The sequence below is a fragment of the Paraphaeosphaeria sporulosa genome (genome assembly GCF_001642045.1).
Source record: "Paraphaeosphaeria sporulosa strain AP3s5-JAC2a unplaced genomic scaffold CC84scaffold_7, whole genome shotgun sequence".
Classification (NCBI taxonomy): domain Eukaryota; kingdom Fungi; phylum Ascomycota; class Dothideomycetes; order Pleosporales; family Didymosphaeriaceae; genus Paraphaeosphaeria; species Paraphaeosphaeria sporulosa.
In genome coordinates this window covers 2280076-2307939 of record NW_017253366.1, presented here as the reverse complement: position 1 = coordinate 2307939, position 27864 = coordinate 2280076, and the positions used below count along the sequence as shown (strand labels likewise).

Here is a 27864-nt window from a genome sequence, read left to right as displayed (position 1 = left end):
GCAGGGTGGACACTACGGCAACGCGCTCCAGGCGGCTTCAGCTGAAGGCTACGAGGCAGTGGTGAAGGTGCTGCTCGACAAAGGCGCCAACATCAACGCGCAGGGTGGATTCCACGGCCACGCGCTCCAGGCGGCTTTAGCTAGAGGCAAGGAGGCGGTGGTGAAGTTGCTAGTAGCATGGGGTGTCGAGTCTTCATGAGGGACATGCATGCATAGCTGGCTGATTAGTATCCGTGAAAGATGATACCTACATTCTGAAGCCTGCGTCTTAGCAGAAATAGCAGTCTATTAAACACAACGCTGGCGGCGATGCTTATGCCGCTGTATTGAAAGAAACGTGCAGCAAATTTGCCACCACAAGCTAAGTAGATGGGCGACCCGCACCTGCCACACCCTTGCCATGGACATCCAGATTAAATGGTATTGCATAGATTAAATGGCATTGCGAAGAGACGGAAGGTCCATGGTTAATGACAGGACGGCATGCAGCCTTAGAAGCGTAGGTACCATCACATCTCTGATCTACCCTTACTAGCGCTTATAAGCATTAACGATCTAAGCTTCTTACCACTCTTAGAGATCAAACTAAAGCACCTCCCTATAACCCTAATAATTGTAGTGCTTATGCAAGAACCTATTACTATATAAATGTATACCAACTATATCCTTAAGACATGCAGTCCCTTTCCACCTTTGTACGTGCTTGCAACAATAGTGTTCTTCCAGTAACACTCACTGCGTTTAATTTACTAAGCCTAGGCTTGCAATTTGGTACTCTGTATCATGCGTATATAGATCCGTTTAAGGACGTGATGGGTCGGACAGGGGATCAACGGCGGACGAGCGAGGGTGTCCTCATGTCCTGTTTGAAGTGTCTGCTCAGCGTTCTGCTCTCTCGCTCAAAAGCTTGACGTTATCAGTAGCTAAGTTGGAGTCTGCGGCGCAGCGCCTGCTGGGCTTCAGCCTGCAGCCCGGCGGTTTCCAGCAATCACTCGCAAGGTCTGCGGCTGGGGCCAAGCGTGCATGCGCCCGATCGTTAAACCGCTCGCCCCACTAGGTATCTTAATACGACGCTACTGATTCGTATCGGCTCCCACCCTGTCCGCTCGTGAGCAGCACCCTGGCCGTTCCCCACTGCCTGTGCGGATGCCAGATGCCTTAATTTGGACCCGCTCGCACTTAGACGCTGAACTCGCCGCCCGCGTCACCACCGCCAGCCATGTGCCTTCTCCATCGCGCCTGCCCAAAAGCACCGAATGTCCACCCAAGTCCTCAGCCACATGCCGGTCTCCCAAATGTCGAGCCCTCAGATCGGCATCGACCGCCTGCCGACCCGCCGCGTCTCCAACGAGCCGCGCGAGGCCATGAACTGCAAGAGCTGCTGCAAACGCAAGGTACACCGTCTGCCTTTCACTATTCTCTCCGTCGTCTGACCCCGCCAGATCAAGTGCAACAGGACACGCCCGACCTGCGAAGCCTGTCAGGTCTTCAACTGCCCTTGCATCTACGGTAGGCATGACCCGACGGCCTTGCTTGCGTACTGCTCTGACTCGCTGCCCCAGATGCCGTCCCCAAGAAGAGAGGGCGCAAGACGGACGTGCCCGAGGCGATGCGAAGAAGACAATGTGCATCCCGTGTGACTTCACAGTCGAGGCTCAAGCGCGTGAATGGGCTCGAGATGCGCCAGCACTCCGAGAGCGCCATCGACGATGTCGGGCATCCCGAGAGCGAGTGGACGCTTCCAGAAGGACCAAGTGCGGGGCTCGTGCTAGAGAACGGAGATGTCGAGAGCATCGCGCGCATCTCGCAAAGCACTACAGAGCCGTCTGTAATAGCAAATAGCCAAATGGTAGAACAGGCGTCGAATGATGCCGGGCGTCCCGAGACCGAGTGGACGCTTCCAGAACGTCCAAGCGCGAGGCATCCCATCTCGCAAAGCACTACAGACCCATCTGTAAGAGCAAATAGCCGAACGGTAGAACAACAGGATGTCGAGCGTCCCGAGACCGAGTGGACGCTTCCAGAACACCCAAGCGACAGGTTCATGCTGGAGTTAAAGCTGGCACGCATCAAGAGAGATCTCGGGAGCGTCGCGCAAACCTTGCAAAGCACTACGGATACGTTTGCGATAGAGTACATAAACGAGCAAGGTCCATACATTCAGCACATGATAGACGACATACTTCAATCTCTTCAAGAAGACCGGTCTGGGTCGGCAGAGGCTTCGGTTGGAGATGACCAATTCCCACGCCGACAGCACCCTATCATCAATGGGCGAGGGGATTATGGGCTATAGCCCTTAATCCCCCGAGTAGCGGTGAATGAGCGACCCTATCCCAGGGCGGCAACTGGAGTCAGTACTGAGTCCAGTTTCCAGGTCGGATTTGTTAGGAATGGAATATTCGCGCTAGCCCGATTACCCTAAGATACATGGCCAACTCCACCCAGCCCTCAGTGCAGTTTTTCGGGCTCTCATTGGTTCGCCTGTTTCGTACGGGTCTGTGCTGGTCTGTGCTAACCCTATCGCCTTAACTCAGGGCTGCAACTGGAAGCAGTACGGTGTATGGTGTACCCCAGATCTGAGGATTGGGGGCTGTGCCGCCAGTGCCGGAATTGATCCTTCGCTCGACGCTAAAACAAACTATACATCGTAAATTCCCACTCTAGTTAAAACCGCAAGGATAGATACGAAGTGTGCATAACATACATTCGTCATAACGTATGACTTCGAAGGATGCATCTCGTTCGTTCGAAGGATGCAACTCGTTTTAGAAAGGCTGTTCTCGGCAGCGTAGTACACCTGCTTGTTGTTCCACTAATGGATTTTCCGGAAGCTTGTCACGTGGAAAGATCTTCAGAATACTGTCTGATATTGGATGAATCTTTACTATCCAAGGAGTGGAAACAATGCGGATGGATCCCTCCGAAGGAAATGGTATGACAGGTTTCGAACGGCAGACTACTGTCGGACAGCACCCGTTCCGTTATTGTCGGTGATCATTGCTCATTTAATGTACATATCACATTTTACTCGCACCACCTGCTTAGAAGGAGCGGTACTTGACTGAACGGTGCAAATATAAAGAGGCACATATCGCCAACCTTTAGAACACCAGCCGTAGAGTTAGCACCTCGTTCCATCTAACAACAATCAACTTCTCGCCAACCAACATGCATTTTACGTCCTTGGTCGTCGTTCTGCTTTCCGTGGTAGTCAACCTTGCAAGGGGCCAGCGCTATCTCGACGGCGTAAGACGCTCAACCTTTTGTCCAGATCAACCCAACTAATGTCGACTCTCAGTCTTGCAATACCACAGCTGCTAACGACTGTGGTGGCCGTGGTTACTGCGCCGTCCCCGGTTCCGACGTTTTCGACCATGTTTGCTGCGTTGCCGACGTGAGTTTGAGAATAATATACCTGTACGTTAGGTTTGACGAAAGCTTGCTAACATAGAGGACAGTGCGAAGCGGCTGGAAACGACTGTATCGTGGATACCGAGCTCGTCGATGCGACATGTTATTAGTTCTATTGTGGAAAGGCGACTGCGCATGTTGAAGTCGGAAAAGTGTGCACGGTGGTTCTAGCGGGTGGAAGGGATATGAAAGGCATATTCCTTGTATCTAAACCACAGTCATTGAATCGGTGCCAATGAGCACCTTCTCCAGAAGGATTTTATCATGCAATGTGGTGTGAAGTTCAATCTGGAGCCTTTTCAAGCTCAGCAAGAGAGTCGCGTGGGATGGGAATATCATTGCTAATTCGAACACTAAGGCCTGGTGTGGTGTTCGCTGTTATATTCGTAGGTATAGGCTCGTACTGGATGAATTCAGGAGGCGCCTGCGCATGGCGCTGGCATTGGTATCGCTGCTGGCGAAGACGTTGAGCAGCCTCTGTAGCCTGATTTTGGCTCTGATACTTTCTGGGTCGACCTCTAGGCATGGTAGGCTATAGAGTGGGGTATCGTAGAGGTCCCTTTACTTGATAATAGCATACTGTACGTGTTGCTGATATTGTCAGATTTTAGCCTTCTCAGGTCGAAAATGTAAGTGAAAACCTAGAACAGGATGTCTTGTTTTTCTATACTATCCAAGGCATGTATATATCTAGTTCCTAGGGGCATGTCTGATACTCTGAATCGTTCCAACCTAATTCATACCCACCGAGCTGATACGTTCTTAGGTGGGCCATCTGACACACCCCCTCAGGTTGAAGTTATTCTTCAAGCTGGATATCCTCAAGATGCCCTTGTGTAGATGTTAAGGCTTTCCAATCAACGTTCCAAGTCCGGGAATTCCATTTCTCGGGCCGAAATCCGTTTTTTCACCTCCCCAATTCCTAGTTGTTCAACAAATCTCGCCCATTTAGCAGCAGGCAGTACCTTTGTCAACCCATCCGCGAGCATCTCGCTCGAGGCGATGTACTGAACGTTGATTTTCTTGCGGGTTCCTTCCTGCCGTAGCCAGTGATTGCATATATCTACATGGCGAAGCTTGGTTGGCAGCCGAGATATTTCTTCCGTAACGAGGTGGATAGTCTGTTTGTTGTCGCAGTGAATCGTAACCCGTTCGTCCACCAGGTTTACGTTCAACTGCGTGAGTAATCTTAACGTAAACAAGGCTTCTTTAGCCACTTGTGTGAGTGCTAAAAGCTCGGCTTCAGTTGTTCACGTCGTGACGGTGTCTTGCTTGTTTGCTTTCCATGCAATCAGCCCGCCAAATAGCTTAATCGCGTACCCCTAAGAGCTCTTTCGATCCAGTGTATTGTCCGCAAAGGAGGCATCGCTTGCCACTTCTAGGACGTCTCCACCCCCTAAGCTTAAAGCCAGTGATCGGGTTTCCCGTAGGTAGAGAAGCACTCGGTCAGCTGCAGCCTGGTGCTCCATTCCAGGATTCGTAAGGAATCGAGCTAGTCGGGAAGTCGCAAAGGCGATATTAGGTCGGGTAGTGACCGCTACGTACAGTAAGGAACCGACTTTGCGTTGGTACCGGTTGATTTCAGATGGACTGGCAAGGCCTGTTCGGGGCAGCAGTTCCACCCTAGCCATTGGCGTGTCGTGCCGCATATTTTTCTTGTCGGCAAGCCGGCTAATCTTCTCGATATAGGAGGTCTAAGATAGCCAGATCTTTCGCGCTTGTCTGTCTCGAATCACCTCAACTCCGAAAAACCACTACAGGTCTTCTCCGCCAGTGAAGTTGTATTTCTGTTGGAGTTGAGCTATTGCGGCGGCAGCCTCGGATTGTGCACCCTGGTGGGGCGCCACGATGATATCGTCGACGTAGAAAAAGATGATGATTTCTCCTTTGATCATGCAGCAGGGCTCATGCGGCACCTGTGTAAAGACCATAGCCTGCAAGGTGGAGGTGAATTCGCGCTGCCAAAGAAGGGGCGATATTCGAAGGCCATACAGTGCCTTGTCAACACGAAGGATAGTCCCAGGTTTCCAATGGCCAGGCGGCATACGCATGTAGATCTCCAGATCTACCTTCGCATGGACAAAGGCGTTTGTAATGTCGTATTGTATCAATTCGAGATCAAATCGGGCGGCAATTGCCATGAGCATGCGGAAAGACCTCCCTGCCAGCGTCGCAGCGTACGTGTCTTGCGTGGTGAGATGCCGTTGCTGGTCGCCTCTCACTACAAGACGGGCCTTGCAATTTTGCAAGCGGTGGTGCTTATCGAGTTTGTAGGTATACACCCACAGGCAGTCCAGTATCTGGTGGCCTGCTAGCTTAATCGATCTAGTCGGAACTTCAGTGCAAGAATTCATCTCTCGATGACTGTCCAAGTGGGAGCGCTCGGCTTCCTTCCACATTTCATGTAGCGAGTGATCCTCGAGCTTACCTTGGCAGGTCGGTGGCTCTGGCAATTGGCTGCGGTGTGGTTTCTTTCCGCTGGCTAGCCGTCGCGTTATCTGTGCCTTGTCCAACGTTTTCCCTGCGACCTTGCCAATAGCCCCTGCTTGAACGCCTGCCATCAATGCGGCGGCCCAGGGGCACCTTTTCGAAGAGCTTGCGGAGAGAGGGTAGTCCCGCTCTTCTTCTCCTGCCATAAGCTGCGCCAGGAGTGCCACAGGTGGCAGCGTGATGGGAGGCGTCGGGTACGGTTGATCGTGCTTCCGATTTTGGGTTGTGCGTTCATCGGAGCTGGAGGAATAGATCGTCTCATCTTCGTAGAACGACTCGGTCGCCTCGTGTTGCGGACGAGTAGGCGGTAGCTCGACTGTCTTGATCCATGAGGCAATCTCTTCTAGAGTGTTATGCATCAGATTGTCCATGAGGTCCACCTTCTTGCCATTGAATATATTTTCCTCGTCGAACCGTACATCTCGAGTGGTGATGACTCTCCCGATGGATGGAACCCAGATTCTGAAGATGTTCGAGGACCGGTATCCCACCAGATACCCGATCCATGCCCTTGGGTCGAGGCGTTGGAGCCTACTCTTGCCACGCAGTGTATCATCTGTCAGCGCAAAAGCCTTGCATCCATACGCTCGAAGGTGCGCTCGATTGGGTTTCCGTGGAGCAGCGATTCCGCGTGTGGCATGCCTGGCAGAGAAACAGAATCGTCTTTTTCCCGTTATTTTCAACGTACTCGAGCTCCGCGCCGTATCGCCAAAATGATGCCACCTCCCGCTTGCCGAGCAATTGAGCTCTGCCTTTGACTCGATAACCAACGCGCGACGAATCGAGGAGACGTTTGCCTCGCCAAAGGCGGGTCCATATAATAGGAAAACGAACTCCTGACGCTTGCAGCTCGCCGGGAAAGTCGTGCGCAGGAGCGACGGACTCCACTTCGGATGGCGAGTCATCCAAGCTCTCAAAACTCTCCGCCATGACAGCTGCCGTACGAGACCCGGCATGGTGATAGCTGTCAGCTGCCAGCTGAGTTGACTGGGTCGACTGGGTCGACTGGGAGGCCTGCGAGCGAGTAACAAAGTGATCCATGATAATATACGCTCACGGCTGACGATGAGAATCAGGAGATGGCACGTCGACGAGAAAACTCAGAGTTCTATTCTCTTACAAGAAGCGAATGGAAGACAATTGAAAGAGAATAGAGGGATGCAACTGCAAAAGCACTCCTCCAACCCAGGTCTACGTACTCGCACCCACACCTATCAATTGCCGCACCCCACAAAGCAAGTATTTGCTATCTCGGCTTCAATAGAGACCCTATTAAAACTTCTGCCATCGCATTCTTTGCCAATTGTTACCTTCCAGATCGACGTTTTGGCATGCTGCCTTGTTATTCTCAGGAATGTGCCAAATCCGGATATAACCATAAATCCCTATGGTACTGCAGCTCGTGCGGGAAAAGGCCCACATGTTTCCTCGTCCGCAGCCATTCGAATACCAAAAAGAATGCCGGTTTTGAGTATTGATGCATACATGTTTACCGTTCGTTCTCTCCATTCTAACTTTAGAACCCGCTTTGCCGTCGCAATGATTCCCGGAGAAGGCTTGGACATAACAGTATTTGTTCTCCAGAATTTCCGCGTCCTCAGGCAAGGTGGGGCCTTCGCCTTCGGGGAATTCGTAGCCTTCGCCGTTGCCAGGGTCAAGGGGGTTTTCTTTGAGTAGCTCCGCAACGTCGCTGGCATTGTAGACTTGGCCTGAGACAAGGTCGCCCATCTCAAGACATGAGACAGTAGCTAAGAAGGCGGTAGCGATGAAAGTGTGAAGCAGCTTCATATTGTTCGTGGACTGGCTGAGCGTCAGCAAATGTCAATGTATCTACGTTATTGGAAAAACGTACGATGAGATCGATATGTTGCAAATGTTTTTTCTTTTGCCCGCTGATGCTTGGGAACGTAGGTTAATATCAAGGATTGGAGAGGAAATACTTTTATTTATACCTGAGGACCGCCTGCATCTGCCGTGCGGCACGATATCCGGTCCTACGACCGCAGGGCATGTGGTAGGATATTAGTTTTCTTCAATCCCACGCATAAATAATAAGAAAGGAATCTTAGCTGCTATTGTTCTGCCTCATATGTACTAGCTTGGGAAGCCTGAGAGTTTGGTCATTTTAAGCGATGGCGGAAAAGATTGCATCTCGTTGATGGCAACGCATTTTGGCCCCCATCTCATTGCAATGGTGTGATAGTCTAATGCGTAGCGCGAATATCATGCACACTTGCTAGATATCTTCCGTGTGGTTCCGGTATTGAGATGAAGTGATTCGCCCTCATACAGGTTTTTGCGATGTAATCTGATAATGTCTGCCCTGACGACATCCTCAAGCAATATCGCATTCGAAACCTTCCTCGAACACATTCCAGTCGTGATTCATCCATCTTCCCTTAATTTTCGCGGTTTTATGGAAACTGCTCCACAATCGCCGAACTTAATGCGCTCGGTTAGTGAGGGCTCTGTTGTACGGTGGTACGGCCGTGATGTGACGTCGTATCCAATTCCATTGCAAAATGTCACATAACCATTGCGGCAACTAGGTGACGGACAGGGGCCTATATCAAAATGGCATAGTATGCTCCTTGGGCTTGCGGCAAACGGTCAGCGCAGCGAGATAGATGTTCGGGCATCTCCTATCCGAGACTGACCAAGGGTTTCCAGCACCTGTATGCATATGTTGACATGGAAGCGGATCCTGCGAGATATTGTCCTATTTGAGTTAGGCATCTTCTGACGTACATGGACTTTTGGTGTGTACAATCTGGAGACTTTCTTCGAAGCATACACCGTGAGGCAAGGTGACAATAATCACTTTTGTTTTCCAAGTGATTGTTAAAAAATGGATTTTCCATGCATTGATCGCTGGATGGAAGCTTGAAGTTCGGATCTTGACAACATTGAGGGCGCCTACGCTCCCGAACACGCGATGTCTGATGTCATTCTGCATCAAGCTGCTCCTATAATACTTGGCAATAACAGGCCACAGGTAACATCCCCCCCTACGTGACGGAAACCCCCGGTGCAGACATGGAAAAATCACAACAACAGTATGTTGACACCACACAGTTTTCCAAAGCCAGACTCAAGCATTCAGTCCGACTCTTACGTCGGTCCCAGATTATCAGCGTGCAGCCCCGATTTACGACACCTCGATCACGCCGTCGATCTTTACTTGTATCTGTCTGCAACATCGTTGTCTTCTCACCCCTGCCACACCGCGCTAGAGTATATATTACTTCTCTTTGGACACCTTTCGCCGTACCAATATCACTTCGTAGACTGTCGAACATGCTTTGCACTCTTAAAAGGGTCGTAACATAGACTCTGAAAGTCTCCCCATGAGAGGAAGCATGATAGCTTCTTAGCGCAGGACATTCAGAAAACTTACTAGTAATTTATCCTGTTTAGATACTCGACGCTACACTCAATCAATCCACTGCACTGCGCTTGCTCACCGTTTCGTAGGTATGAATATTAATTGGCATAGGGGGGGATTGTAAACGGGCGACCAAGCTATAGACAGATATGCACACGTTACCTAGAAGCAACCCCCTCCGAAGGAACCCATCCCGGATGCGAAAATTTAGTAGAAAACACGCTCACCACTCTATCAAGTGGCAGAAGTGCCCAAGGATATGGCGATAGAAGAACTAGAACCCATCGACCCGTGCCTACTAACTTAGCCTCTCCTTTCTACTCTGCTTTGATATGATGTCGCGGTTTACCCTGTTAACCTCAACACCATGGCTCGGTCCAGCATCGCTTACCCATGCTCTGTACTACATCGCTTCACGCACACATATATATACCACAATAGCTAGTATTCAATCAATCTTCAGTGCCTAACAATTTCTTCTGCCCAAGGTGCGGTTTATCCTCAACCGCAACAAATATTGTGGTCGTCCTAGACATTAGGCGTCAGGGAGTGGTTTAATGTTTCGAAGACTCTAAACGCCTACATGAGGTTTATCTTCTCTTTCCTATATTCTAGGTATCCTGGGTCTATAACTGCGTGTGCGTTACCATATACAGCATACTTTCTGTCCATCTCTATATATGTGTCTATGCGGTGTTTACGTAAGCACCTTCCGTAGTAGGTTTCATTCACGCATCTCGATTAGAAGTGGCCATACTAGTTGCAGTTGTAACACCTCATGGGTCTAGGCAGCCGCTAAAAGGTACCCATAAAAGCGATTTACCCTCCAATTTTTACTAGTTGTAACGGTTGAATAGCCAGATGTAGTTAGCCTACCTGAGATAAGACATCCCTTATAGGCGGGACGTCTCTGATCTCTAGACGAACAACACGTCGAACCAGACGCTTTCTCCTCCTGAAGAAACCGCTACAATATATAATAGATAGATTCCCCCTCCTTCTCTTATAACGATTCGTCAGTAGTCCGCAGCATCTTCTGTATATGCATTAAGAAACACGCTTTCCAAAAGCAGCCTTTCACGACGAAGTCATCATGACATCCAAGACCCTCGCGGTTGCGGCATCGTTGATAGCTTCGAATTTCATTATAATGGCCCCGACTGTCGTCAACGCCTCTCCGCCCAGCACTAAGGACGTCACTGCTGTTCTTTTCAAGTCGAACTACGATTCCGTCGCCAGGGAGTGCGCCAGAACTCTCGGTACTGCGGGTTACGGATATGTCCAAGTCTCCCCACCCGCCGAACACATACAAGGCTCGCAGTGGTGGACATCGTACCAGCCCGTGTCGTACAAGCTCGCGGGACGCCTGGGCGACCGAGGATTCTTCCTGAACATGGTTAAAACCTGCCATTCGGCCGGCGTGCGGGTGATCATTGACATTGTCATCAACCAAATGACGGCGGGCAGTGGCACCGGCACCGGCGGCTCGTCGTACACCAAGTACAACTACCCGGGCCTCTACTCATTCTACGACTTCGACGACTGTACCTCCCAGATCACCAACTACGTTGACCGCTGGAATGTCCAGCATTGCGAGCTTGTCGGCCTGGCCGACCTGGACACCAATGAAGACTACGTCCGCGGGGCAATCGCCGGCTATATGAACGACCTGCTCAGCCTCGGTGTTGACGGCTTCCGTATCGATGCGGCCAAGCATACAGCAACCGAAGACCTTGCTAATATGAAGAGTCGACTGGCCAATTCAAGCGTCTACTGGAAGCAGGAGGTCATTTACGGCGCTGGAGAAGCGGTTCAGCCCACCGAGTACACTGGTAATGGCGACGTGCAGGAGTTCCGCTACGCTTTTGACCTCAAGCCTGTCTTCAACAACGAAAAACTCGCCTACCTAAGGAACTACGGGGAGGGCTGGGGGTACATGAGCAGCTCGGTCGCCGGCGTCTTCGTTGACAACCACGACACTGAGCGCAACGGCGAAACTCTCAGATACAAAGACAACGCCAAGTACACCCTGGCTACTGTATTCATGCTCGCGTACCCCTATGGCGCTCCGGATATTAAGTCTGGCTACGAATTCTCAGACACTGACGCTGGACCGCCTTATGACGGGGCCGTCAACGCCTGCTGTCAGGACTCCTGGAAGTGCCAGCACGCCTGGCCGGAGATCATGCGCATGGTAGCCTTCCGCAATGTCGTGCGTGGCCAAGGGGTGACGAACTGGTGGGACAATGGCAACAACCAGATCGCCTTCGGATGGGGCAACCAGGGCTTCGTCGCCATCAATAAAGAGGACAGCTTACTGACTCAGACCCTCCAGACGTCACTACCTGCGGGCAAGTACTGTAACGTGCAGAGCAACAGCGCCGTGACGGTCAACTCGAGCGGGCACTTCACAGCCACTCTGGGCCCAAACACCGCTCTCGCTATCTATGCCGGGAAGTCATCCTGCTGAGTCTATCTGCTAGTTATTGGGTCACGAATGGACCAATGGAGACCAGCTGCGCGCCGGGTACTCCTGGCCAATCATTCCGTGGCCAGCAAGGATCTGTTCTGCACGCCATTGGATAAAGCATATTGAGCCTGTCACGTGCTCTCAGAGGTTCAGGATAGATCAAAATACCGAGTGCCATATTGGTGTCATTGAATATAATCCGTCCGCCATTGCGAGTTGTTCCTCTTCTCTTTCTGACTACGTTTCGTTCCTTAGCAGGTCCTTATTCGGACAAGTGCGATGGCCTTCCATCGTCGTGTCAACCCTAATCGATTTGGATAATTCGAGTGTATTTAAAAGTGACATCTTCAATAACTTTTGGGGGCAACTAGCAAGTCTTCAAGCAGCTGCGGAACAATGATGGTTTCTGGCGAGCTATTCCCGAGACGTGTTGAATGTATTCGACTACAGTCGACTGCAGCTGCTGACTCGTCGTTAACGTCAATTGCCAATTTTCGATGCATAACGTCTAAGCGATACTTCAGCATACACTATAACTTCGCCGCGGTGCGAAAAAGCTGCAGGTCTAGTCACATGACTCCCACCCTATGCTTGTAATCTATTCGAAACGTATTGAGAGTGGCTAAGGAACGCTCACCCTACCTTGTACCGGGATCGCCGTAGGTAGCATTCTTTGGTGTACGATACCTAGAGGAACAATGTATAGCTTCCTATCCAACATCATGGCAATATCTCTGAGGCATGGAGACGTTACGCGATGGGTAAGGCGAAAGGTCTTAGCCGAGGTACCCTCGACACGATTACCTACCTGTTCCTAATCTCGACGACAATCTTGCCGCACCTCGACACTGGGGTCATCTCTCCGCACAAGGGCGAGAAAAACAGCAAAACGACTAAATCAAAAGTACCGCTAATATGCTCGAGTTTATTAAATAATCTGGGATTCAGGCGAGTCAACAGGCTGATGTTCATCGTTGATTCACATTGTCTGATGGTGATCATAGAAGAGGTAAGTCGCCTCACTTATACAGCATTAGTTCAGATCTCTCAAAGAGTACTACGGTGGTCTACCTAAGCCTGCTTTTGATTTCGGCGAGAAAGAAGAGCTATCCAAGACTGTGGAAATATCCCAACTGTAAGACAATTACATTTCAGCAAGGAATATAAGCGAGCTCATGATTCTTTTAACGACCCCTCCTAATTCCTCCAGCCTTTGTATATTACTTGGTCATGGTGCGTACTATGTTGGATCGTGTTTGATAATGCAGCATAGGCTCTAGTACTGCTGATGGTTTGGAGAAGGAGCGAGGGGGAAGAGAAAGGGGCAGCATTACTGAGCTATCATGAAGTGCGCAAGTGCTGCGGATTGTAGAGCTGAATTCCGACCGCCGATCATGAAGCCTTCGTCGTTTCAGTTGTGTGACTTTGCACCGGGCTTGATGTAGATAATTTGGAATATCTGTGCCGGGACACTGTAAGCACGTCGCACGTCAAAGGACGATACTGCTCCTGACTGTAAGATCAATAATTCGGCTGCGGTCCCAGTATGATCAGTAATGGCATCTGGATGTGTAGCAAAAGAAGAGCTTGCTCTGCAGACTTCCATTGTCGACCAGTCGGCCTAGTATTTCCATCCACTTGATACTCGTTGGCCGTCTAAGCCGTATCTAGTTCAATAGAAATAGAGACATGACCCGTGATTGTCGTCGCATATCTCATAGTGTCCAGTGAACTGCGTGGCTAGCAGAGTGGCGTCAAACACCAGAACCACGACGTTGACAAAGATGAGGTGGCCAAGTAGTTTTGATAGGAGTCCGTCATTGTACTGGCCGCCACACCCCAACAAACATACCGTCTCATAGACATAGATGATGGAAATCATAGCCTCTTAGATGAAGAAACTCACGATCTGGACCTTGTCGTATGTGGTGAAGACACGAATAACGTGGGTCGAATGCGTTGCTTCAGCACTAAGAGCTAGGGCGATAACAGGGAAGTGCAGAACAACAACATTAAAGATAATTATGTATAACACCCATCATATCTTCCGCTTATTCTTAACAATAAGATCGAGCCAAGAATATAGCACAAGTGACTACCCTATCACTATACATGGCCAGCCAAGCGCAACTAGGGCGCTAGACAACACAGGTAACGAGATAACCCAGAAGAATTTGAAGATGAAGCCAATTGCGTGAGGGAAAATGCCCTAGGTCACGATAAGGAGACTCTAAAAGTAATACTCCCTTCCGCCGTTTGAAGATTGCGAAGATGAGAAAGTTGAGTTCAATGGCGTTGTATAGCGCTATGGACAGGAACGCACCCATAGTCATTAGTATCAGCAAGCCAACGTTCACACCGCCAACGATGCCCACACCCCCCTCTTTCACCATATTCTTGTCGGTAAATTTAGTTGATTCTAAAGAATAGGTAATTGAGGAATGTTTTTCGAAGAATTGCACCAGTTAGCCAAAGACACATGGCGGGCCGAGGAGGAAGTAACACTTCCGAAATCTAAATGAACGAGAATCATCTTCAATAGATTATTATCTGTCGCAGGCTTATTCCAGCGCTGTCAGCGGCATGGTAAAATAGACCGCAGGCACTACACGGCTTATCCCGAATCCAAGAAACAGATACAAAGGGCTGAGCTAGCCGTTGGGTAGCTAAGACGTGGTAAACACGTCGTGGCGCACAGAGGGTGATGGTACTTCCCATTAGGGCCTGCGGTATTTATTCCCGTGTCCCCACATTCCATAGAATTAGAAGTCAAGTCGGCCTGATGCACCGGGCGCCATATATCCAGTACTCTGGGTCACACCACTCCACACCACTCCGCACTAAGCCTAAATCGCTGAGAACCCGACTCTCCACCGGTGCCTAGCCCCTGTCACATGCACTTACGGCGCATTTCAAATTGTGGATAGAGCAGAGAACTACCCCGATACAATCACGACCTAGACCAGAGGCCATTTGCCAAGATGAGCCAGGGGTTCTTGACGGTCTGTACGGGGCCAATCTCCGCCAAGCGTCAATGCTCAAGATAAAAACCACCTCACACTTCAACGCTATTTACTGCAACTAATATAAGGTCAATTGAGGCTGCCCTTGCAGTAACAGAACCGCTGAATCCTGCAAAATCTATCAATTACGCAGAAATAATTAAATGTCATGGTGTTGGGACGTCAATGCTAAGGCAGATAAACCAGGCTAAAACACAGTGTGAGCGGTCTCTGGTAACGGAATTTCAGCTAACGTTTAACTAGAAATTAGCGTACCAAACCCTTCCAAGCCAACCAGAGGAGTTATTGTCACGAAGAAATATAGCCTCTGCTTATGTCAGATAGAACGAATGTGACAGATATCAACATAGGATCCATCATTAATCAATACAAAGAATCATCACCCATCAACATACCTTATAGCATACGAGCATCTAACCTGACAGTGACGTTCCAGGACGAAAATGTCTCATCAAGACCACCGTCGGCTCGACGCAAGAGCTCTCAACGCTACGCTCCGGACTTTGACAGCATCAGAACAAACAGAGGAGGTTTGCAAAGGTTGATCTGGCATTTCGAGGTTTTTTCAGAGGGGCGATGCTCTTGTGAATTATTGCAACACCACCATTGGACGGAAGCAAAGTCGGGAAGTGCCGGACTCACGCAATTGGCTGACAGGAAGTTAACGTGCAACGGCCTCCGCTAGAGCGTCTAGTACGTCCCCTGGAGGCACCCTCCGTCCATACAGGACAGGGCGTAATGAGCAAGCCCGTCAGAATACAAGCGGCAGCCATCATGCCCAGCGGCAGCGGCTCACGCTTGACGTTAGTTTCCAGACCCTCTCCTGACCGTCCTGACATCTAGAACTTAAGGGTACCGGAGACCACCATGCCTAAGAGATCGATCATCCAAAGCGACACCGAATTTTCAACGACACCATACTTGTCGATCATCGGCCTCAAGCGGTAGCCTGAGGCCTAAGCCGAACCCAAAGTTGTTTCCCTACGCCCGACGCAACCTACGGGATCCCAAGCAACCTCGACCCTTTGCGCCAACATCCAATGCATCAGAATCCAACCTCGCGACCTTTGAACTAGACACGCTGTCTCTGCTCCATCTCCTATCATTTGAAATATCGCGATTCTTAATTCTTGGTTGATACCGTAAATGCTAGGCCAGTGAAGCCCTTCTATCAACTGTCACAGGACTACCATGTCGACTCTCGAGCCAGAGTCTGGCATCTGGTATGTAATATGTTGGCTAGTGCTCATAACCCGCCTTGTATCCAGGAAACTTCACCACGGGTCCTGGAAGGCTTTGGATGTCGATGACTATCTGATCTGCATTGCTATGGTAAGCCTGAGTCTGTTCCGGAACGCTCTCATTCCGCTGACAGTGTCCCAGGTCTCAATGACGGCCTTGATGGGTGCAATGCACATGGTGGTTCGCAGCAGCAGCAACCTCATTGCCCCTGATGAAGGTATCTCAGAGTTCTCACCAGATGAGATCCAGAGAAGAATATATGGCTCCAAGCTAGCATTGGTCGTAGAGCAAATGCAGTGCTGCACCATCTGGCTTATAAAAGCATGTCTGCTATTGATTTATAAGCACATGACGTAAGTCTTGAAACTCAATGCTGCGTTTTGCAATACTGACTGGTTTTATAGAGCACTTCTTCCACAGCACAAGGTCGTGATATGGGTATCCGCCTATACGGCTATTTCGTTCGTAAGAAGCTACTCCCGAACGTTCATCTTGGTTGGATGTTAACAAGTCACTTTAGGTCGTCATGGAGATCCTTTACCTCGGCGTCTGGTGCCGTCCGTTCTCGCAGTACTGGGCTGTCCCTGCCGCAAATCCCCAATGCTCTGCAGCGACAAATCACCTTATTACGAACGCTATATTCAACATCTCCTCGGATCTCATGATCATAGCAATCCCCATGCCCCTCCTGTTCAAAGTTAAGCTACCAATGAAGAATAAGGCGATCTTGATTGGCATATTCCTTATTGGAACCTTCAACGTGAGATAAAATGTTCACCAGACCCGAGCCCTCTCGCTGACGATAGCAGATTGTCGCGGCTGTCTTGAACAAATATTACTCTTTCACGCATCCTTTCGGACTTGAGTGGACTGCGTGGTACCTCCGCGAGTCCTACACCGCCTTCCTTTGCGCGAACCTACCCCTCACGTACCCGCTCGTCCAACGCATCTTTAGGCTCAGCAGCTGGCCTCACAACTCCTACGATGGACGTTACCTATCTGGATCGCTGCAACGGTCAGCATGGCGATCGAACCGGCGGTCGGAACAGAAGTCCAGAATCGGGCTCAAGAGCAACCCGCAGCACGGAGGCATCTCCAAGACCGTCAGCATCAACGTGTCGAACTCAAGAAGCATTCTAGAGCTACAGAGAAGCGAGAGCGAAGAGAGGATATATGGGCCTCCGACCTCGCGGATTGAGTTGGAGCAAAAGACGTTCCCTGGAACATCGGAACAACACCTATGGGTGCAGAGCGTCACGATTCAGATGGGCCCGGTCAGTCCGTCGAGTGCAAAGGCGGAACGCATGACTACGAATGCGAGCACCAAGAGCTTCGAAGATGCGCACGTCAGATATCACGTACTCAACTTTTAATTTATGAACTTTCTCATTTCATCATATCAGTCGTTCACACCGTGCGATGCTCTCTCAAATCCCAGACACAGCATATTCCCAATTACAGCTTGCCGCTAAAGGTCCTGTTCTCGTTGAAACATCCTTTGAAAAAGTGTTCGATGCCACCAAAGTCATCCACTGTCGTGACCTTAGAAACATCTGTGCGGATTTAGCTATATATATCCGGGTATTCGGTACAAGTGCTTACATTGATCTGGTCTAACGAGGACGACGGCTCCTACTTCTGGATCAACAACATATTCTTCATGGGCATGGGCATGCCCATGGTTGTAATGTTCGTCATCTACGTATACCTTATGGAGATCTGAACAGAGGTAAGCACAACCCTTTTAGCAAGAGACGTTCTTACCTCGTCTCCTCTACTTTCCTGTCACAGGCTAGTGATATCCGGGTATCTGCTCTTGCTGTGTTTCTAATAAACGATTGGCTCGATGAGATAGTCGATATCCCCGCTGGAAGGTGTAAAGGTCCGAGCCAAAGGTTCAAATTGTGCAAGCTGTATACATGAGCCTTGCGGTGAAGTATCGCCACGTGTAACCTACCTTGTCAAGCCTGGACTGTTGGGCTGCATCGTTGATGTCGCCAGCAAAGATGACGACTCGCCACCGTTCAAAGCTTGTCTCGACCAGGTCGAGTCTCTCTCCGCTCCTGCACGTCGCTACCTAGATCAGATCATTAGGGAGCACTACACAACGTCGTACGCACCACTGCTCGATTTCCCACGGTTTGGACAAACCTGCTGCAACATCTCTGAGTCGATCAATAGCGCATGGATGGAAGCCCGTAACCTACCAATCCTTAACACATCGTCATTTTTGGACTTTCCTGATGTCGAAATTCTACGAAAGACGCCATAGGCCGCAAAAAGATCAGAGGTATACAAATTATGCCACGGCGTATTCCTAGAAGGAGCTCGAGGAGAGCAGGCAGTATATTTTAACTCGTCAGGAACACGAAAATTTCGTTGCGAGCGTATACCTGGCAACCCAGGAGACCAAAATACTCGTCTCGTACAGCTGAAGGCTCAAAAGTGTTCGTGTCTCGCATTTCAAGATCATAGGATCCCTTATAGACACGCAATTGCTGTGCGCCGCTTCTTCAAGGTCAAACCTGAGGATCATATTGCCAGCTTCTACAAGATTTCTGAGTACCATGAGCAGTACAAATACTCTTTACTACCAGTTACTAGACGATCGCAAACCCGACGGCGTCACAAAACCACCCCCTAATGGCCCTGCGCGAGGTCGACCAGTCAAGAAAATGTTAAAACGAGTTACACGGGAGACGCAGGCTCAGAGGGTGGGAAATCTAGTATCATCAAGCAACGGGGAGGGAGCAATAGATCGAGGCGCGAAATCGATATCAATCAGGCACAACATATTCACAAGAACGAAGAGCAGACTAGGTTCATGACCCTCTTAATCAACCTAGAGGTCATGACCAGGCTGCATCTCCTCGGCGACTTACCCTAGCTGATCAGAACGATCGTCTCAACTGTCTCACAATGTTCTGAACCAGGATCATGCTGTTACTCAGCAGGTCCCGATTATGCAATCACCAGGATCAAGAGATCAAGATTCTCTCTGGCAACAAATCTGGACGATGAATGCGCGCCTTAGTGAAACCGAAGCTGCTGAAGAACGCTACCGGTTGCAGATTGCGGCTCAAATTGGAGCTGTACGGCAAGCAGTGATTGAGAATAGAACCAGCAAATAATAGTTTCTCTTATACCCTACCAATGCCAATAACGCTTGCAGGACAGCCGACCTTACAATCCAGTCCTCTCTAGACTTACTAGTCGCACGATCCAACAAAAGCCGGCCCTGGCCAGATACTGATGGGCTGCTGCAAACAAGCGGCACTTCTCAGAATGATCCAGCAACTTCACTATTGCGTTGACTGATAACTTCACATTCGCAGCACCCAATTCCATCTCCAAAATCATATCATGTCACGGCGAACTCACTAGAGGGAAACAAAAGACACATAGCAAGCGAGAACGAAGAGGCTAATGTCATCGAGAGGGAGCCCCCTCCTACGTTGTCAACGCGGTCAAGAAAAAGAGCTCGAATAGACCAGCAGTAAGAATAATAATAGAAATGTAGATTTAACAAGTTATGCCCTTTCAAATGCACCCCATGTGAACTTGCTGGTTGCTCAACAGACCACCAGATAGAAATTTATCACCTGATGAGTCAAATAGTGGCATGTCGAGCGGAAATGGGGCCACAAGAGTGGCACGGTATTGGAAACAGTGGTACGCGGGGAATTATTACACCAAGCAGTCGTAATACGGTCTTTTGCCGGTTTTGCAATTGTCAGATTCGAGCACTATTTGGGCTCACGGGGATGTGGTTCTGATGAATGAGATGGATTGATGATGATGTTGTATGTTCCTATTGACGCGCAGGCTTGAGGCCTATTTTGAGGGTGGGGGCCGATCACGTGCCCTTGTTCGGCAATGAGGCGCTAATCTGACAGGTGGCTTGTTCACAGAATTTTTATTAGCGCCCGTCCGTTCACCGCAGCCGACAGGCCGGCTCGCCGGCACTCATCCAGATAGTATAGGACCATCTTCTTTACTGACTCAAAGAGGTCTTTGGCGACGACTGTTCGAACTCGGAAAGGGCCCTTATGGCTGCCATGGTAAGGATTAGGCAGCCGCCTCCACCCAACATGCCATCGTGATTAAAGCCACCGGCGGTATAGAGCTGATAAGTATACACTGGCGTGTCGGGAGATAGCATAGGAACAGTAGAAATGGTAGGTGAGGGTGGAAGTATTGAATATCAACGGCGACGTATCGCTGGTGATCCATGGTGCGCGGAAGTGAGGCGACTTGGGCTTTTTCCCCTGAGGTGGCTGAGAGTGGCGAGCGAATCTGCGGTTGAGAAACCTCGGCGCTGAGAACTGTCATACCCGAGTGCTTGCAACAAGTTGACGACCAAGGCTTGCCTCGTGGCATCCGTCAAGTATCACTGGATACAGAAGTGAGTGAACTGTGCCTGGCGCTACCGTTTATTGACGAGGATGATATGCTGCCGGAATCAGAATTGAATGTGATCGCAGGTTGGTAGTACTGATTCAGCATACCCGGGATACCTGCGGTAGGGCTCATGGTGGAGAAGGCTGGGCGTGTTGACATGTAGAAATCAGCCGGCACACCTGAATCTGCCAGCTCATTGGCTGACACTATATCGTTGTCCATCATAAACTCTGCAAACACCGACGGAATAGCGTTTGTGGCGTGACCTGTGGGATTGATGGTTGCGTGTCTGACTAATGGTTGGTGCCACATGGGTGCAGACGTCGGCTGTCCCGACGTCTGCCCCGAACCATCCACCATAAGTTCACTGAGACGGCTTTGGCTCGTGGTACTTATTGCTAATGGAGAAGCTCCGCCGCCAACAGCACCGTTGGGCTCTGGGAAGATAATCGAGCTGTCTAGGCCAGTACTCCGTGGGAGGCCGTCTTCGTCAATAGCATTTGCTGCGAACGGATTCCCGAAAATATTGAACGGCGACTGCGCGTTCCCCTTGCCTGCATTGAAATGATGCAACTGTTTTGGACTTATCGTTGAGCTAGAGGGACTAAAATACGGCTCTGACTCGAATTCATCTGAACCAACCCTTAGTATGGGTGCCGTCTGCAGACTGCCACCCATGCCGAAGCCGAGGTGGGTGTCGAGATTCGGTAGCCCGTGATGCTGTCCATGACCACCACCAACGCTTGACATGCTCCGGAAATCGTACGCGCTAGGCTCTCCTAATCCAGATAGGCTTGCATGATCTGAATGGCCGGGGTTACTGCCGTGGCCAAGCGAGGCGTTGTGGGATGTGAGGAGGCTGTTCAGCGCAGCGGGATCAACATGGCTGATCGTGTTTGTGCGGGGCTTCAGAGAGGAATTGGCGCTTGACGGACCGCCGACACTGCTTGCGACGGAGTCCTTCCGTACCCTGGCGGCACTGTTGGCAGGCAGCCCGGTCGTACTTTTCCTCCGACCGGAGCGTGGCCGCGAGGGAGTCGCGCCCTGCTGATGCAACTTCTGCTGATGTCGCAACATCAGGTCCCGCCGCGCAAAGCAACGAGTGCACTGTGGGCATTCAAACGGTTTCTCTTTGGTATGTGACCGCTCGTGTCGCTTCGAATGTTCGAGGCGGGCGAATGAGCGCTGGCATGTCTCACATACGTGTGGCCGAGGTTTGTCGAACTTTGGTAGAGGAAAGGGCGTGCTGTCGGGTTCAGCTGTTTGGACGGAAGCTACATTCGGACGACGTTATCACTCACGCATCTTTAGCAGTTGGTATGGATAACGTACAATTACCGCTGCTGGCACTGCTCGAGCCATTGGAAGAGACAGCCGAAGGGCCCATGTTGCTTGTACCGGTCTTGGTGGGCATGCTCAACAATTATGGTCCTGGGAAGATCTAGAGGCGTGGGGAAGAAGGATGAGGACTGGGTTGATTTCTACAGCCAAATACCGAGCTGTATTTGTACATCCACTAGGGTGCGTCTGAACTGTGTGGTTCAGACACTAAAAGCAACCATACCACAGTTACGCTATTCCCGTGATAGCCAACAGACGACATTCTTCCCAGCTATGGACAGTACAGACCGGAAAAGAAAGCTTTGCGAACTGGTGCTAGAGCGGCCTGCTCAGGAACTAACTCGACGAGCGTCTGGACGGGCGGTTCCGTGCCACTGGGATTCTTCGTCTCCTCTGGTTGGCTGGGCATAGTTTGGTACGCTAATTTGTAGTTTACCGGTTCGTTGGTGCCCGTGCATGGCCAATGCTCCGGTGCGATGCAAGCACTGGTGGAGTCGCGGGAGGCGCCGTTGCTGCGTGCCAGCTTCACCTGTGTCTGCTTTTATATCCAACGATACTGGGTCCGTACGAAGCCGCTAGGCCAAACCGCTGCAGCTCACGGCGGGGACAAGCTCTCGAAATCGGCGGGTGTGATATGTCAACCAAGTAAAAATGCACGGTCAAAACAAGCAGCGCAAAAGGAGACTACAGAATCCTAGGGTACCAGACGACTTTTGTAAATAAAGACTTCTACCTAAGAGGGCTTGTTAACTGTTGGAGATAGCATAGGACAAATTGAAATATATCTGTCTCTAGTCTACTGCTAATTCTGTGTACTTGCCGATCACAGATCGGTGCAATCTCAACAACGAAACGAAGCAGGTTTGGACGTTATGCATTTGAATTTTTGTTCCCTTTTTCTGTCAAGTCATAGCCTCTGGCAACGATTTGGCGCTGCGGGTCCAATAAAGTAGTTGGATGGCGCTTCGCAAAACCCTGAGGCCAATTCTTATTCGGCAGCTTGATCGCCGATGCTGGAGGCTAAGTAAGGAACGTCCTTCTCCAAGGGGCTACCCGAGAGCAGCTGTTCTTGATACATGCTGGATGAGGCCTTTCCCTCCTGTTTGGATTGTGGTTTTACCAGCAGTAGGCCTTTGTTTTCTCGAGGCTCGGCCCTTTCACACTGCAGTGCTAGATGCAGGGACAGCATTGTGTTCTGCGATAGCAACATGAGTTCTGCGCCCATCCAGAGGGGGTTCCTGCGCTAGCGCGTGACTCTCTAGATCCGTAGCTACTGACGTCGTGATGCTGTAATGTGCTGAACGACTAACAGCCATCCATTAGCTGCACTGTATAAAGCCCTTCATCACAGAAGACACTTGAACATCTCGACATATGACCACCATGGTGGATCCGTGGTACGGGTCCGGCTATGGCTAGCCTGCGCCTAGGTTTACTTGCAGTTACGACCGATGACGTACGACCGTCGACGATTTGCCCGGGGAAGGGACTAACTAGTAGAACCGCGACGCGATGGGAATTTGGCATGATACGGATTTGTAACCGTAAATATGTTTAACGGAAGGCTGACGTGGATGTCAAATAGTGCCCGCTACCAGTCTTAGTAGTGCCCGCATGCGTCTAAACCCCAGTCGCATAAGCGTGTAGCAGCTACCCCGCATGCTGCACAGGCCATGGATTCAAACCTGCACAGTCAAGCCGCGGACCACTGCGTTTTACTGTGACATTAAATGACCACTACTAGGCAGGAGTTCTTCAGCCCCAATTACGCCATGGACAGAACCTCAGACAGTAAAGCCTTTACAGATTAGGAATAGAACAGATGCACGGGCGCCGGGTGGTAACGGGACCAGCGAGACAAGCAGAGTGGAGAGGAAAAGCTGACAATCACTCGAGCGAGTTCGAGCTACGAGCCGAGCAGAGACGGCCTGCCAGCAAGTTGGTGGAGAGATTGTGGCCTCTCTTGGGCGATAGTATCACGTAATGGTTCGCTCGCTCGCTCCAGACGGGAAAGGCGGAGATTGCGAAGGGCTCCATTAGAAAATATTCATAAGAGAGACCCCGTGACAAGCCCGGTATTTTGATTCGCTCACAGGTATCACCGAAGTCACGGCCCGTCACGGGATTGTAGAAATTGAAGAACCTACGGACGGCATTCTCCGGCCTCATTATTCGTTCATTGTAATAGAGCTTAGCGCAGGAGGGGGAAGTAAGACGTTCATATGACGTTACGTTCCGACACCACCTCAAGAACCTATACATAGTATTCTTCGATCAGGAAAGAAATGGGACGCACTATCTAATGCTACAAGTGCTCGACTGATTGCAGATCTACCTCGCGACAAATTTCAGGTGCTTCACAATAAAGGCCACAGGCAACTAGTGAGAGGTTCAACATGGTCGATCAGAATAGAGTCAGCAATCAGCAATCAGCAAGGCCTGCTCCCACACTCAACTCGCCCTCATTACCCCGTTATCATCCAACCAAGTTCCTATCCCAGGAATCTAACATGGCAACAACCCCGGCCCCAAGTTCACACATTCCTTGGCACACTGACACTCAATGGCAAAATCATCATAAACGCGAGCTCACTACGAGCCCAATCCCAAGACCCACGGCAATGCCAACCAGTCCACGGCTCTTTCCCGTATACAGCCCGGGGTCAGTCACACCTATGAAGCTGGATAGTGCCGAAGGCTCCCTCGACACTGTTCTGAATCCCACCCATGCTGCCTGCCATGACAACGAGCTCATTCGAGAGAATGAAGCCCTACGCCGTGAGTTAAGATCCTGAGTAGGTGCCGACGTCGGAGAAGGACCGGGACGCTCGATGTATACTGCAAGCATACATTACAATAGAAGCGAGTCTAACGACTGTCAGACTTCGGAAGGTAATAGGGCAGTAGAGTCTAGGCGACAACTGAATTACTGTCCGTCTAGAGGGACCAGGAGATAGGGCCAGCGAAGACTCCATCAACGCGTGGAGGGCTCTATTGGCGCGAGTGTAAGGGAAATTGTTCTCGAGCTTTGCTACCATGGGTGCTTCATTAGGGGCCCGCACGCCCCGAAATGCCACGTTATATTGGGGGTTTATGCAGATATGTTACAGCGGTACCCAACTTCATCAATGCTCCGAGAATCTGATTCTTTAGGAACACAGTGCAGCTACAGAAGTCCAATAAGCAAGCGCAGTCAAGCACACCCAAGCGCCTTCGAGTGCTTAGGTAAACAGACAACCGCGGCAGAGGCATGTTACTATTCAATTGCTTTATGAGCTGGAGCCACTGTTGACCCTTAAATTCTTAAATGACCCTCTCTTATGGTGTCTACGCGGGCGACGACACTGGGTTGCGGCTTCGCAAAAACGTCATCTCAAAGTCGAATCGGTACTTAAAGCGCATCCCAATGTCTATAATTAGGATTTATTGCGTCGTAACGTACCTCACGGGCGAGCTGGCCACACGGGCGAGCTGGCCACTATGCCGAGATGCTAACTGCAGCTAACAGCAGCCATGATATCTCAACTACCTCAACAGCTACCTACTTTAAAAGAAGCTAGAATACAGCTCGCGCTTCAGGCTCTTAAACAAGACGCGACACTATCCCAGCGACGCGCTGCAGCTATCTATAGTGTCTCCCGAAGTACACTAGGCACGCGACACGCTGGAGTCACCTTTCGACACGACTGCGCACCCAATTCAATGAAACTACTCAAGACAGAAAAGGAGGTGATTGTTGAGCATGTGCTTGACCTAGACGCGCGAGGGTTTCCCCCCCCACCTTGATGGTATCAGAGATATGGCCAATTCTCTACTGGCTGCGCGGCATAGGGACCCAGTCGGCCAAAACTGGCCTGCAACCTTCGTAAAGCGCCAGCCAGAGCTCGAAGTCAAGTTCAATCGAAATTACGACTATAAGAGAGCTCTCTGCGAAGACCCTACGGTTATCCAGGACTGGTTCTCGCTCGTGGAGAACACGAAGGCCACACATGGGATCCTAGATGAAGACACCTACAATTTTAATGAATATGGCTTCATGATTGGTATAATATCAACGAGGCAGTAGTCACAGCCTCTGAACGTCGAGGGAGTCCAAAGAGCGTTCAGCAGGGCAACCGGGAGTGGGTGACAGCGATCCAAGGCATCAACGCAATGGGCTGGCCGATCCCACCCTTCCTCATCTTTTAGGCTAAGCACCACCTCTCCACCTGGTATAAAGAGGAGAACCTACCTGCCTACTGGGTAATCGCAGTCTCTAAGAACGGCTGGTATAATAAATGAACTTGGCCTATAGTGGCTAAAGCACTTTGATAAGCACACAAAGAAGCGCACTGTTGGTATAGCACGCTTGCTTATTATCAATGGCTATGAGAGCCATAACTCGCTTGAATTCCAGCAGTACTATAAGGACAATAAGATAATCACTCTCTATATGCCGCCTCATTCATCGCACCTCCTGCAGCCACTTAACGTAGAGTGTTTTGCGCCGCTGAAGAAGGCGTATGGGCGCTAAGCCAAGTATCTAATACGCAACTAGATCGCGCACATTACTAGAATAGAGTTCCTACCTTGCTTTATTACCACTTTTAAGGCTGCAATTACAAAAGAGAACATCCAAGGAGGTTTCTGAGGCGCTGGACTGGTTCCCCTTGACCCACAGGTGGTGCTACCAAAGCTTGACATCCGCCTACGTACCCCAATACCGAGCCCAGTACCAAGCCTAATACCAGGCAGCCAGTGGCAGTCGCAGACACCTAGAAACAATATAGAATTTGGGTCTTAATCAACGCTCGTGAAACAGAGGATTCAAAGGCACCTAGATAGTTCCCTAACAAGTATAGTTGAGGCCTTTAAGAAGATGGCGAAAGGCGCAGCTGTAGTTGCGCATAAGCTAGTATTGGCATAGAAGCAGATTGCTGAGCTTTAAGCCGCTAATGAAGCCGCAACACGACGGAAATTACATAAAAGAAAGCGACTACAGCACGAAGGAGTACTTATAGTAGATGAGGGCGTACGGCTGGCTACACTAAAGGACTTTGCGGCGCATGATGATGGAAAGAAGGCGAAGAAGAAGGCGCGCGTTGATGAGGGCGAGCCAACACGAAGGCGCTGTAGACGCTGCGGTAAGACTGGGCACAATTCGCGCACCTGTGAGAAAGATATAGAAGCAGTATCTGATTAATTCGATCAGCTGCTAGTAGCAGCTAATAACTACTGTGGGCTACTATCGACTACCGTTGGCTGCCATTTGGTGGGGTCTTGGCATAGTGGCCAGCTCGCCCGTGTGGCCAGCTCGCCCGTGTGGCCAGCTCGCCCGTGAGGTACGTTAGGGCTTAGGCTGGCGTGATTTGTCCCCCCGTTTTTGAGATTTGTCCCCCGCCGAAGTACCGAATTGCTTTGCATCCACACAACTTAACACCAGCAAAATCTTAAATAGGTTTTCAGACGTCATAAGTTACTCTAGGGCCTCACAAAGCTTCCTAAAAAATTTAAAGCTAAAGATCAGCCTGTGTTGTAGTTCAATTGCATGTTAAAGTTGGTGACATTTTCGAAGAAATCGCGAACTTCAACTCCATTTAGCTCATTCCCATCGCTGTCGGAAGTTATAAAATGCTGGCGAGAGGTACGCTACTGCATGTAGAACGTATTCCAAGCTTTAAAGATAAAAATTACACGTGGTGTTACGGTGAAATTGCATTGCGGAGCGCAAAAGTTGCCATTTTTGGTACTTCGGCGGGGGACAAATCTCAAAAATGGGGGGGATAAATCACGCCAGCCTCTCTCTCTGGTTATAGTAGTCAGCAAGCTACTGTAGCGTTGCCCGTGTCCATAGAAGAGGTAGGAGTTCCTATTACCATATTAAGGGTATTTAAGATGTTAAATCTAGAAGGGTAGCTAGTTCTAATAGGTTAGGGTATTATGATCACACAGAATTACTATAGGAAGACAAAGGTGATATATGGGAAGAACCTAGTAAAGGACCTAGAGGCCAACGTACTAAAGGATGTTAAGTGACTACCCTAGTTACATTAGTATAGGTGGTTACGTAACTATACTCCTACTAAGAGGACCTTAGTAAGGGAGTAGGAAGGTACTCC

General features: G+C 50.1%; 7 protein-coding genes across 7 annotated transcripts; 4 read left to right on the top strand and 3 right to left on the bottom strand.

Moving 5' to 3' along the window:
* Positions 1-1295: 1295 nt before the first annotated feature.
* On the top strand, positions 1296-1621 carry CC84DRAFT_1095027 (uncharacterized protein; the record flags this gene model as incomplete). The annotated part of the gene is made up of 3 exons (XM_018174593.1): positions 1296-1394; positions 1443-1509; positions 1563-1621. Coding segments are annotated over 3 exons (225 nt in total), but the record flags the coding sequence as incomplete, so codon positions are not given.
* A 1496-nt stretch (positions 1622-3117) lies between these two features.
* CC84DRAFT_896255 (uncharacterized protein) lies at positions 3118-3596 on the top strand. Its single transcript, XM_018187822.1, has 3 exons — positions 3118-3249; positions 3302-3397; positions 3462-3596. Exons 1-3 carry the CDS (start codon positions 3172-3174, stop codon positions 3522-3524), a joined length of 237 nt encoding a protein of 78 aa, XP_018034639.1. The 5' UTR covers positions 3118-3171; the 3' UTR covers positions 3525-3596.
* A 101-nt stretch (positions 3597-3697) lies between these two features.
* On the bottom strand, positions 3698-3940 carry CC84DRAFT_1094999 (uncharacterized protein; the record flags this gene model as incomplete). The annotated part of the gene is made up of 1 exon (XM_018174592.1): positions 3698-3940. One exon carries the CDS (start codon positions 3938-3940, stop codon positions 3698-3700), a length of 243 nt encoding a protein of 80 aa, XP_018034638.1.
* Positions 3941-7118: 3178 nt separating this feature from the next.
* Positions 7119-7915, bottom strand: CC84DRAFT_1250071 (uncharacterized protein; the record flags this gene model as incomplete). Its single annotated transcript, XM_018184301.1, has 4 exons — positions 7119-7289; positions 7390-7704; positions 7757-7802; positions 7857-7915. The coding sequence occupies 4 exons, from the start codon at positions 7913-7915 to the stop codon at positions 7119-7121; spliced, it is 591 nt and encodes a 196-aa protein (XP_018034637.1).
* Positions 7916-10382: 2467 nt separating this feature from the next.
* CC84DRAFT_1250070 (alpha-amylase-domain-containing protein) lies at positions 10383-11759 on the top strand (the record flags this gene model as incomplete). Its single annotated transcript, XM_018184300.1, has 1 exon — positions 10383-11759. The coding sequence occupies one exon, from the start codon at positions 10383-10385 to the stop codon at positions 11757-11759; it is 1377 nt and encodes a 458-aa protein (XP_018034636.1).
* Positions 11760-15973: 4214 nt separating this feature from the next.
* Positions 15974-17397, top strand: CC84DRAFT_1150338 (uncharacterized protein; the record flags this gene model as incomplete). Its single annotated transcript, XM_018176701.1, has 5 exons — positions 15974-16114; positions 16166-16377; positions 16429-16489; positions 16545-16784; positions 16834-17397. The coding sequence occupies 5 exons, from the start codon at positions 15974-15976 to the stop codon at positions 17395-17397; spliced, it is 1218 nt and encodes a 405-aa protein (XP_018034635.1).
* A 2621-nt stretch (positions 17398-20018) lies between these two features.
* CC84DRAFT_1250065 (uncharacterized protein) lies at positions 20019-21839 on the bottom strand (the record flags this gene model as incomplete). Its single annotated transcript, XM_018184299.1, has 3 exons — positions 20019-20164; positions 20533-21684; positions 21758-21839. The coding sequence occupies 3 exons, from the start codon at positions 21837-21839 to the stop codon at positions 20019-20021; spliced, it is 1380 nt and encodes a 459-aa protein (XP_018034634.1).
* Between the last annotated feature and the right edge of the window lie 6025 nt (positions 21840-27864).